The sequence below is a fragment of the Bremia lactucae genome, linkage group LG1 (genome assembly GCF_004359215.1).
Source record: "Bremia lactucae strain SF5 linkage group LG1, whole genome shotgun sequence".
Lineage (NCBI taxonomy): Eukaryota > Oomycota > Peronosporomycetes > Peronosporales > Peronosporaceae > Bremia > Bremia lactucae.
The window spans coordinates 1,023,787-1,036,081 of NC_090610.1; the positions used below are offsets into that span (position 1 = coordinate 1,023,787).

General features: G+C 46.3%; 4 protein-coding genes across 4 annotated transcripts; 2 read left to right on the forward strand and 2 right to left on the reverse strand.

Moving 5' to 3' along the window:
* Window positions 1-4,558: 4,558 nt before the first annotated feature.
* Window positions 4,559-8,230, forward strand: CCR75_007427 (uncharacterized protein; the record flags this gene model as incomplete). Its single annotated transcript, XM_067965488.1, has 10 exons — window positions 4,559-4,665; window positions 4,725-5,037; window positions 5,089-5,244; window positions 5,309-5,350; window positions 5,425-5,619; window positions 5,692-5,961; window positions 6,044-6,127; window positions 6,189-6,583; window positions 6,647-7,576; window positions 7,638-8,230. The coding sequence occupies 8 exons, from the start codon at window positions 4,559-4,561 to the stop codon at window positions 6,312-6,314; spliced, it is 1,293 nt and encodes a 430-aa protein (XP_067822991.1). The 3' UTR covers window positions 6,315-6,583; window positions 6,647-7,576; window positions 7,638-8,230.
* Window positions 6,383-7,957, reverse strand: CCR75_007428 (uncharacterized protein; the record flags this gene model as incomplete). The annotated part of the gene is made up of 4 exons (XM_067965489.1): window positions 6,383-6,404; window positions 6,486-6,581; window positions 6,647-7,576; window positions 7,638-7,957. The coding sequence occupies 4 exons, from the start codon at window positions 7,955-7,957 to the stop codon at window positions 6,383-6,385; spliced, it is 1,368 nt and encodes a 455-aa protein (XP_067822996.1).
* Window positions 8,231-8,422: 192 nt separating the features above from the next.
* On the forward strand, window positions 8,423-10,216 carry CCR75_007426 (uncharacterized protein; the record flags this gene model as incomplete). The annotated part of the gene is made up of 1 exon (XM_067965487.1): window positions 8,423-10,216. One exon carries the CDS (start codon window positions 8,423-8,425, stop codon window positions 10,214-10,216), a length of 1,794 nt encoding a protein of 597 aa, XP_067822990.1.
* Window positions 10,217-10,321: 105 nt separating this feature from the next.
* On the reverse strand, window positions 10,322-11,923 carry CCR75_007425 (uncharacterized protein; the record flags this gene model as incomplete). Its single annotated transcript, XM_067965486.1, has 1 exon — window positions 10,322-11,923. One exon carries the CDS (start codon window positions 11,921-11,923, stop codon window positions 10,322-10,324), a length of 1,602 nt encoding a protein of 533 aa, XP_067822989.1.
* Window positions 11,924-12,295: the final 372 nt, after the last annotated feature.

Genomic DNA, 12,295 nt, shown 5'->3' on the forward strand with positions numbered 1-12,295 from the left:
AAGGCTTCGGACTCCGCCACTTCGAGCTTGCCGTGATCCGATTCATGGTAGCCAAAACGAGTCCATTGTTCAAGGTCAGGTCGTACTCGAGCATCAAGGACGCCCACGAGAGACGGTAAAGAAGAGTGGATGGTGCGACTAATTCGAAAGAAACGCGGTCTGGTGCGCTACGAACAAAAGTTCCCCAACCTACGCTGCGGCCACTTACATTTGGACGACTTTGAAGGAGAAGACGACTCGTTTTATTGCTTTGTTGCAGATGATGATGGGGAACAAGTTTTGACCTACGATGAAGTGACGATGAGTAAGAACAAGTAATAGTGGCTGGAAGCAGCGATGAAGGCGAGATGCAGTCACTCAACAAACACAAAACTTGGACGCTAGTAAACATGCCACCGGACAAGAAGGCTGTTGGATGCAAGTATTTAGTTCGGTTCAAGCGCGATCCAAAGGAAATATTGTAAAGTTCAAGGCACAATTACTTGCGAAATGATTTACGCAGCGAACTTGAACCGACTTTGTCGAGAATTTTGCGCCAGTGGCACACAAAGAGTCAATCAATATTGTGTTGGCAATCGCAGCAGCTGAAGACTTGTAGGCAGAAAATGTCGACGTTGATACCGCATTCTTGTATGGAAAAGTTGATGAGGAGATCTACATGGACGAACCCGACCGTTTTGAAGGTGAACAAAATCCGATGAAGAAGTCTTTGCTGCAGAAAGCGCTGTTTGGAACCAAGCAATCGGCGCGGCAGTGGAGCAGCAAACTAAATCAGCATCTAGAGGACCACGGATTCAAAAGTACTTCAGCAGATCTGTGTGTGTCCATTCGAGTAGCAAGCGGCGAATACAGCATCATAGGTATTTACGTGGGCGACCTAATGCTGTTTGGCAAATCTAAGGAGCACATCACGGACATTAAAAGTGCGCTTAGGCAAGATTTCACCATCAAGGGCTTGGGGATCTCAGGTACTGTATCGAGATCTACCGCAAACGCGACGAACACTTGATGAAGATGAATCAGCAGGATACATCAGGCAACTCTCGAAAATGTTCGGAATCGAAAATTGCAAGGACGTGCACACACCCGCGGACAACAACTCGAAACTAGTGAAGATGCCTGAAGAGGAAGCGTTTGTACCGAAATTTTCGTATCGCGAACTGGTGGTTGCACTAATGTTCATAGCGACTTGTACACGACCAGACATCGCGCATGCGGTCGGCGAAGTTGCCAAGTTCAGTGAGCGCTACGGGAAGTCACACAGGGTGGCAGGACTTTTGTCGGGTGCCCTTTCCCCGACTGCCGACCAACAAAGAGCTCGAGTTGAGCGCTTCGAGCGCTACGAGTCCTCTCTCATTGCTCACGTGAGTACGGCGGCGCAAGATGCCGCACGTACGGCAGTGAGAGCGGAGGCACAGGGCGCCTCTTCGACGCCGGCTTCGTATACGCCGCGTTCAGATATATCGAAGCCTGTGAAGATCCGCGTTCCCACGTTCGACGGGAAGGAAGCGGATATCTTCGTCTTTTGGATCGGGAGATCGAGATTGCGCTGAGCGCAGGCCAGATTTGCGACGCGAGGTCTCAAGTGGCCTTTGACCTTTCGAACTTGGAAGGTCGGGCAAGGGCGTAGGCCATGGCCAACGTGACCTCGTTTTCGGATTACGACTCTTTGAATATAAAACTATCGTAGATTTCCTCATAGAGGACACAAGAGCGCCATATATTGATCGTGCAGACGTGCTGAATGCCGGCGTGTCGTCACACTCAGTGGTGTAAGTTATCGCTTATTGAGAGGCGCGTGCAGCGGGTTCCTCCAGCGTAGTCGCCTTGTGCCCAGGAGCCAGGCGTACAACATACGACTAGCAACCTCTTGGAGGCGCTCTTCCACGCTAAATTGTAGCTATATTTTTCCCGGATGTACTGATACACATCTCGACTATATGACAAAGTCAAAATATCCTTGGTGTGTCAGTACACCAGTCACATGTGACCCCGTTACAGTCTGGCACCAGCAATCGGCTGTGTGTTAATGCAATATGACACAGACGGGCAGAGCGCGTCGTCTGCTATCAATCGCGTCAGCTTTAAGCAGCTGACCGCAATTAACCAGTGCACGACAAGGAGCTCCTTGCCATGAAATATGCACTTGCGAAGCGTAGGGTCTGTCTCCTGGGAGATAGAGCGTTCATTGTTTATCCAAACCATGCGTCTTTAGGCACGGCCATAAACAGTCCACACCTCCAGCAAAGAATGGCGAGATAGTTGTCTTTATTCGCGGAGTATAACTTCTTCGTAAAAATTAAGCCAGAACGACTAAATGTCTTCGTTGATACGCTTTCGCGCCGGCCTGATGTTGAATGGCTGCGCAAATCACCAGTAAGGTTAAGCCCACTGTTGCAATAATAAGTGTTCCGTCGCCAACGACGTCAAAAGAGCTTAAAAAGAAGATATGGCTCATAGGTCTATAATAGATCACCTCAGAAATCCATCACAACAATACTTGAAGAATTGTTGAAGCTGTATCAAACTTCATCAGATCGGTACACACCACGCAATGGTTTACTGTATTATACAGCTACTGCTAGCAACACACTTCGTGCTGTCATTCCGTTAAGTGCCACGATGATATCATTATGGGGGTGGGGACTTCGTCAAATTCCGTCGATTCGACGTGGCCCTGGACCGACCTTGTGCAGTTGTCTTCCAATAAAGCTATTTGCACAGCTTCGTTTGCGTAGTTGCTTGGCGGCGAAAGAGTTCAGTGCGAACAGGACCGACTCGGACTCCGTCCATGAACACCGTGACCTTTACTTCTTCCGACAACGGAGCCCCGGCCATGGCGGCCTCCAAATTTTGGAGCTCCATTACATAGTCCTGTAAGGACCGGTTTCCTTGCTTGCCCCGCAAGAACAATGACCGAAGACGGTAGGCCACGTTGGCGATCAGAAATTTCGTTCGCATCTCCTGAGCCATGAACTCTCACGGGACAAAGTATCTCGGAGTAGGCGTCTCCTGCTGAAAGGGTACACTGGACCCGTCTCCTCACGGATAGATGGTCTCTTATAGACTCTGTCGATGTTGTCGACGTTCGTTGGGAACGAAAACTACGATTGATTTCGCAAAGTTGAATGCCAAAGGCCAACTAAGTGCTGCGTAACGACCGCACTACGATATTCAACCTAACCAGCAGTTTATTGCTTCGGCTGCTCGTGCAACCGTCCAAGCCGCGGGGAGGCTGAGGATCCATCCGTTCCCACTTCTATTGGTGGGAAATGTCGATTGGTGCAAGTTGACCCTGAGCGCGGCGCTCAGAAACGTCAAAGGCGTAAGGACAATTTTGCCGGAAAGGAAACTCGTACCCCCAAAAGTTTTCCGACGGCGGATACCCAAGTCACTTCCCCAGAAACTGGTATTGACCGTTACGACGACATCGCTTCATAAGTCTCCGACGTGGAAATGGAGGTTTCCCGGCTCGTCGATCAACACAGGAGAAGCCAAACAAACAGCGGAGTCTTTGTTGGCCTTAAGGCACGAGGTGCAATTTCTTCGTGAGAATCTTGCTCGAACAGAGCGTACTCTTGGCGAGGCATAAGATTGTAACGGGGCACCTTTTGCTAGTACTAGTCAGCCTACACTGATTTTAGTGAAGGTGAGGTGCCTCGATTACTTCACGTGCAGAGGAATGTTACAAATAGCTAAGAAGTCTTAGCCAATACTAAGGCTTTAGTATAGAGTAAAAATAAAATTGTATCAAATAATTAGTCTTCCGTAACGATCTTCTATCTACTGGCTTTTTATAAATTAATAACTATTATGTAAAGCGCCTCCTTGCGCACCGCCTAATCGTGTCTTGTACCAATCACCATATGTAGGCGGGCACGTCGTAATGCGGCCACGCTCTACTTAGGCACACACCCTAGCACAGCGAGGAAGCGGTTAAACCTGCTTCTCTTGCGTGCAGTGAGGCAGTTGTGGTGGGCGCGTTAGCGACCTCACCCAACACACTAAGAACTCTGCTTAAGTGTCGTCACGGGAGCGGTAATCCGTCTCCTCGTGCGCACTTACCAAGTAGGAAGTAGTTTTCAGACTGATTTATATTTAATAGAATTAAATACAAATACCTATTTTTAACAATTAAAATGATATCTCTATAGATATCATTTGATATGTATTGCGAGCGTACCTTTATCGATACCTCGCGTAACGGATGACGCTAGGCGTCATCCCTCCTAATGTGAATGCACCCATGTGCATCACATCCACAAGGGTTGGTCACAAATGTGCACCACACCCGAGTGTTGGGTCTAATTACTATTATTTAGTAATTGACCATCCCCTTAAGTACACCAAGTGTACTTAACGGGGACTGTGTAACATCGGGGCAACTTTAGCCCGTTACACCATAACTAATGTCGTATTGCGTCAATATTACCAAATTTTGTAATATTGGAACTATAAAGTCAAACTTTATAAAATATAGAAAATAATATTTATGTAACGTGGTGTGATACAACCCACCTTAAACAATTGCTGCTACATGACAAATCACCATTTATTAATGGAATCAAACGAATTGAAGACACCCCAGCGCTTCTCAGGTCGCAGTAAAGCTACTACCAATAGCGAATGCTGTCAATATGGAGAATTAAGCTGCCTGAGTAGTGAGTACGTGCTTGTGGGCTAGCTGCGGTAGGTCTCCATCTTTCTTAATGATATTGACACAGGTGCGGATCGCAGCAGCTAATCGAACTCAAACCTGACTCGAAAATTAAGCGCAAAGCGTCAGCAACTGCGTTGAGGCGGCGAACAGCTAATCAGATCCCCGAGGAAATTATGATTGACAAAGAATTAACCAAGGCTATTGAGCAGCTGCCATGGAACTATAATTTTGAGATTCGCAAGACTGTCTGGCGCATCCGCCAGGCTGGTAGCAAGCGTGTTGCCCTGCAATTTCCTGAAGGACTGCTGCTTTATTCTTGCGTCATATCAGACATTATTGAGCAATTTACGGGTGCCGACAGCCTCATTCTAGGCGATGTACGGCCACCTGCTACACCGCCCAAAACGAATACCTAACACACATTGCAGGTGACTTATGGTGCCTGTTGCGTGGACGACCTCAGTGCGATTGCGCTTGGGGCTGACTTTATGGTTCACTATGGCCATAGCTGTCTCGTGCCGATTGACGTCACGTCAATAAAAATGCTCTATGTGTTTGTGGACATTGCCATTGACGTCGACCACGTATGTTGAATGAATATGTTGCTAATTTACATGCTAGCTATCTGATGTTTGCCTACATGTGTAGCTCATTGACTGCATAAAACTTTCATTTACACCGGAGACCAAGGTTTTTTAGAAAACTGGTTGCTTCTGCAGCATTCGGCTTACCATTTTGCGTTAAAACTATTTGCTTGTTCACAGCTTGCTCTGATGGGGACAATCCAGTTCAGTAGCTCGATCCATCTTGTTTCTTTTCGATTGAAGGACTACTTTAAGATCTTAGTCGTACCGCAGGTAAAGCCTCTGTCGCCTGGAGAGGTGCTAGGCTGCACTTCGCCTGTTATTGACGGAATGGACGCTCTTGTCTTCATTGCTGACGGGCGCTTTCATCTTGAGGTTCTTTTTTAATATGTTCAACTAACTTAAGCATCTGCATTACCTAAAACTTTCTGTATATGCGATTTTTAGTCAGCTATGATAATGAATCCGGACTTGGTGGCGTATCGCTACGATCCTTACCCGAAGGTGCTTACGATTGAGAAATACGACCTTCCGCAAATGATGGAAGTCCGTCGCGCTGCAATTGACCAGGCCAAGGGGGCAAAGAAGTTTGGCATTGTGCTCGGAACTCTTGGACGTCAGGGAAATCCACAAATTCTCGACCACATCAAGCAATTACTAGAGTACAGCGGCAGAAATTATTTTGTACTTTTGCTGTCTGAACTATTTCCTGATAAGGTAACAAATTACGTTAGACATTGTTTCATTTAAAATTTGTGATTGTTGAACAAGTCTAAGTTATTGATTGTCAACTGTACAGCTGGCGAGATTTAAAGATATTGATGCATGGATACAAATTGCTTGCCCTCGACTTTCAATTGATTGGGGCTACGCATTCTCGAAGGTCGTTTTTTATGCTTTAAAATGTATGCTGTAATGTCTAATGTACATCGGCAATGCTGTAGCCATTACTTACTGCTTATGAGGCAGAAGTCTGCCTGGATCAAACGCAGTGGAAAGAGGGTTCATATCCGATGGACTTTTACGCCAAAGGAAGCGGGTCTTGGACAAACTATCACAGTCGTCAATGAGAAATGTTTAATTTGCGTTTTTTAGTATTGTTTTTTGTGATATTAAACATCTCCTCAATGCTGAATATTCAGTTCTGCAAATGCGTCATTCTAATACAAGCATGAATAAAGCAAAAGCATAGCGATCAGCTTTAAACAACCATGACCGATTCCTCGGACATCAATGCTTACGTTGGACTTAGCAATTGCTCGGTTGGAGGGCTGCTTATCCCATTCTTGAGCGATTTATAGCTGCTTGGTTTAATCGGGTGAATTTTGTAAATTTCTCTGTAAACATATTACATGAAAGCATTAGAGCAAGTATGCTAAAAAACTCAGTGACAAAACCCTACTCCAAAATAAGTTCCTTAAGCCGAGGTCCGGTAAGGTCTTCTTTCTCAAAATCGAAGCTGAAGCAGCTATCTGCTAATGGCTCGTCTTCCAAATTATGCAGAGATGCCAGATATGGGTGCTCCAAAGCTTCCTCAACTGTAATACGCTTTGCTGGATCAAATAAAAGCATACGCTGCAACAAGTCGATAGCCTCTGGCTTAGCTTCCGGGAACAAGTTGCAAAATTGTACACCAGGCCTCATCGGTTGATTCTTCATAAAACGTTTTGCCCTTTCACTGACAACAAATTGCAGGTCCTCTTCACTTGGAGATCCAATTTTGTCGCAAATGATCTGGAGTTGGTGAATATAATCGTCACCAGGAAAGAGTGGAGTGCGACCGAGTAATTCTGCAAATATACATCCTGTGGACCAAATGTCAATTGCCTTTGTATATTCTCTTGAGGAAAGCATGATCTCTGGCGCACGGTACCATCGCGTAACAACGTATTCGGTCAGCTCCATATTGTCTTCTTCGGGAGCAACACCTCGCGATAAACCAAAATCACAAATTTTTAAGTCACAATTCGAATTCAATAGCAAGTTCGACGGCTTTAAATCTCGATGGAGCACATTTGCCGAATGAATGTACTTAAGCGCTCTCAAAATCTGGTACAAAAAGTACTGCACGTGATCATCAGTAAGCGGCTGCCTAGAGTAGATAATTCGATGCAAGTCGGTTTCCATGAGATCAGCAATAATGTAAACATCTTCAAATTGACCTAAGGATGGCGGTGGCAGCAAATCCATAATTGTGATAACATTTTCGTGATCGAAATGCTGCAAAAGCTTGATCTCGCGTAGAATACGCTTTGCGTCCACGAGGTCTTCGAAGGCTTTAGATATTTTCTTCACAGCCACTTGTTCGTGTGTTTCGCTATTTTCAGCTGAACTATTGACGTATAAAAATTAGATGCCAAACGATAAACGAACGAGGTGCATAACTTTCTTACATGACGACACCATAAGCTCCACGACCAATGACCTTGACAAATTTATACTTTTCGTCGATCTGAAAGTTTGTTCCTGCTGCGACAAATGAGTATGTTCCCTGATGAGCCGATTCTGCAGCAGCAGCCGAGTTGTTGTCATTATGGGGCATGCGCTTTGCATCACTCACAACAATAAGAGCTGAACTTTCAGAATGACTGCATGATTCAATACCACTGGAAAAGCCTATCGGCAATGGAGCTTTTGATGATGAGAAGTATGGGGATCCAACCGATTTCACCGGAGAAGAGAAAGCAGGCCCCTTCGGGGTAGAGCTGGCCATTTGATCCCGAATATTTCGATGCAGTCACAAACTTTAATAAAAGCAACGGTCAATGCCTTAGTTATAAATAACGCCAGTGCAATGGTCAGAGCAATCTATCAAGTGGAGAACTAGCGCTGTGAAAGATCAGGTCGTTTCGTGTATGGCAGTAGCTCGCGTTAAACTTGAAGCTCGAAAGTTTAAAAAGAGTTCGTTTCACATATGCCAATGCGTGGCGCATGTAAAAAAAAACGATGGGTTTTGCCAACTACGTTGGACAATGAGTCGGTTATAAATAGCATTTTAAAGCGGCTCCACTGCTTCTAAATGCTCTGCAATTCCATCTTAAAGGCCGTTTATCCCGACTGAAGTATCAGAGAAACCATAGGGATAAAAAATCTTTGATTGGCTTAAAATGGGGAGAATTAGTCAGGACGCACGATTGGCTGATACGGGAATCAGATTGCTTTGCCAACTCCCCTAGCTATGGGCTCCACACGTGTTCAGTCGATCGGTGCCGGCTACGGGACCGTGGAATTACTTCCTATGTCACCAATTTTGCCATTATCCACCATGCTTCCCCGTGATTCATCGGATTACCTTTTTAAGTTTCTCGTGCTCGTACAAGTGTTTATGTACCTCGAGGCGGGCGCGGTGCCGTCGTTGCTGCAACAATTTACGCTCACATTTCGTCTGAGTCCGCAGGAGCAGGGACTGTTGGGTGCTATTGTGTACATCTCCATTTCTCTAGCGTCGCCCTGGTGTAGCACCTTATTTCGTCGCTTCGACCCCCGCCAGCTGCTTGGCGTCTCGCTCGTGGCCAACAACTTGGCGGTTCTTGGCCTCGCATGCACTCCTACGTCCGCCTGGTATTCCAAGTCATTGCTCATTTCATTGCGCGGTTTCGTTGGATTGACACAAGCATTTAGCTGCGTATACTCCCCACTTTGGGTGCACGATTACGCCCCGAAGGCCAAACGCGGCACCTGGATGAGCTATTTGCAAGGCGCTGTACCCGTAGGCATCACGTTAGGGTACCTTGCTGGTTCCGTCACGATCTGGCTAGCATCACACGGGCCAGAAGCGACAGGAACTTTTATTCAAAGCGGCATGGACGCTATCGGATCCAAATCTGCAACGGAAACAAACGCAAGCGTTGACTTTATGAGCGGTATTGACGACGATGCCATGCGACTGTGCCACGGCATTTACTGCTGGCGCTGGCCGTTTTTGACCCAGTTTGTGCTCATTCTTCCGCTCTCAATTTTAATTTTTTTCGTGCCGCGGGAACACATTCGATTGCGCTCGACTAGCCGCCGGTCGATTGTAATTGTAGATGAAGAAGAAGACGAGGTTTCGAGTGCGCCTCCAAGTACATCGCCGACGAATGATGACGACCGCTTGTTGACGAGCCCCTCGGAGAATAGCAGCGAATTGAATGAGCCCAGTTTTCAGTCAACGGACGTTCACGAAGAAGAGGAGTCGAAGTCGAGATGGAGCAATCTGTGGCTATTGTTGCAGCACAGAGTTTACGTGTTCGTTGTGATGGGGTTGTCTGGCTTATTTTTTGTCGTTGCGGGGGTACAGTTCTGGACAACGCTGTATCTAGAGACCAATACGGAGGATTCCACGTATGAAATACACTTGTCGTATTTGTTAGTAAGTGGCACAGGCCCCATCATGGGCGTGTTTTTCGGTGGCTGGCTTATCGACCAATGCGGGGGCTACTCTGGCCCATATCAACAAATGCAAGCTTTGCGGGTATGCATGATATTTGGAGGCGCGGGATGCCTTGCGGCATTACCAGTGTCATATGTGCACAACACCTTTTTCATTGCATTATTTCTATGGCTTATGCTATTTTGCGGAGGTAGCATTCTGCCGGCGTGTTCAGGTATCGTCATATCAGCGGCTCCCCCTCAGTTGCGCCCACTGGCTTCTTCTGTGGCCTACACCAGCTATAACCTTTTTGGGTATGCAGCATCAAACTACATTCCTGGATTTATCATGAATTTTATTATTGACCCAAATGCGGAGGCGGACGAAGGTGGTAGTGGTCTCGATAGTAGCAGATCATGTAATCCTGCTTGTACGTACCGAATCGGATTCCGTATTGTCCTGTTTTGGACAGTGTGGGCTTTCTTTTGTCTCACATGTGGGGCGATTGAGTCCGGCAAAATTTATGCGGCAACTCGGACTACGCCTTCCGATAGAGATGGAAAGCATACAGCGATAGATACAACTACTTTGCATCAATCGAGCAAAAAAAACGTGGTCTGAATTTTTGATAGGGTCAATACGGCAACATAGATTCGATAGGATTTGACAACGTACGCGGGGGCGACATCGTGTATAATTAATATTGTAAAACATGTATGTCTCAGCTCACTTCATTACGTGTGGTGTACTTGTCATCAATTGTTTTATGCGAGGAGCCTTGCGCAGAAGCGTATTTAACATTGTCCCTATTAGGAACGCGACGATAGTCGAGGTCATCGTAATGACGTTATATGGCATACTGAAGTCAGGTGTTGGCAGCGATACGAGTAAAGGCTCCGTATATAAAGTGGTGGTAAACGATGGAGACTCGATATCCTCGCCACAAATTGCCAAATTCTTCGCATTCTTTTGAACATTAAACGTTGCTACACCCGAGGCAATGTCAAAACCACGGTTGGCATCTGGAGGATGTTCCGACAAGCGCAAAAACGCTTTTTCCATCTGAAGTGAGAATATTAATGTAGTGTTGGCCGGAAGAAGCGCCACGATGCGAAACTGATTAGGACGCCCACGTAGCTCAGCTGGCACAAAATCAAATTCTTGAATAAAATTTCGTCCCGCATGCTTGCTTCCTCTGGCAGTTACTTTAAATGTGTGAAAGTAGACACGAAGATACCACGGAATAACATCATGATACGTCACACGCATGGCACATGCGGGATTATTATTTTGAAGCTGAATTGCGATCCCACCGCGCACTTGGCCAAATCCAGTGACATAGCGGTGCACCGACACCACATCTTGTAGGCCACTGATGCTACTCTGGGCGGCAGTGCTATCGCTCGCGAGCTTTAAGTCTTCAAACCACGATTGAGTAAGTGAAATCGGTTTTGCATGAAGATTAGTGGTCACCATTTCGGATAATTCCATGCCTTTTGTGCGAATTGCGCTCTCCGTGGCGAGAGGACAGGCTACAACACTCGTGCTGGGATTGTCATTTGAAAGGAATATTGAGCTTAGACTCCAGCGTGCTTTGTTATGCTTGTTTGGGCTTTGCACTGTCGTCAAATGCTGTCGAAGTCTCCAGGTGCTGGGAGATGATTGCTCAGCCAACAGCGACACCGAAAGGTATTCTCCTGACAGTGCATTGATAGGGTCAATTAGCGATCCGACTCCAGCGATTGACCGACACGGCAGCATTTTAAGCCAAGGCGTCAAGTTTTCCGTGCAGAGCTCCTCGCGTGCAAGCGATCCGTGGAGAAAGACGAGCTTTGGGTCACGACTGGTCATTGGGAAAGCGCCTAATTCGTGAGGCGTGGAGCCTTGTAAAAGGCCGATAACGACTGTCTCGCCCATTTGATTCAGCGACGCCGAGAAGATGCCACCTAGGTCCGATGTAATGCCTCGCCAGCGTTGCTGAGCATTCGACTCGCCGCGCAGTGCCACGTGCAGCCGAGCACCATAGGGCGCATTCTTAAAACCGAAATTGCTAATATTCTGCATCGATCCATAACGCCAGTCTACGTATTTACCGGTGGAGAAGGTCAAGTGCACTGACTCGGCATCATGCTTGCGGAGTATTTGGCGCAGCGCATTCGGAAAGAGCGATTCGAAATTGATTCCGGTGGTCTCATTTGCTGAAAATTCAAAGACTCCAAGCACCTTGTTAATGGCGGGTAGCGGGTGAATCGTCAACAGCTCCGTAAAGTTGGCGTGAACTCGAGAAGGCAGCGAGAGCAGACAAATTAGCAGCTTAACAGCAGCCATTTTTTGCGTTAGGATTTTGGGTCGACCGTGTTATGATAACTTTCAAGCGGCATAATTACGAGATTTTTATTTTTCCAAACATTTACAGCATTGGATTAGCCGTAGGTCTTTTCTCTACCAAATTTGTAACGGGGCACTTCGACTTGTACTGCTTCAGTACAAGTGTAACGGGGTGTATCGTTACATGAAATTAACACTTAAAGGTTGTTAATTAATATATTATCTAAAAGGTAGATAATATTTGGAGGATATTACTTTATATAGTAATATCCTGAATTCTTATCCATAAATAGGTATAGGCCATTATGTCTATTTATTCCGCAGACTAATCAGCTGTAGAAGTAATCAAAGAGAGTTACAAGATAAGATAGA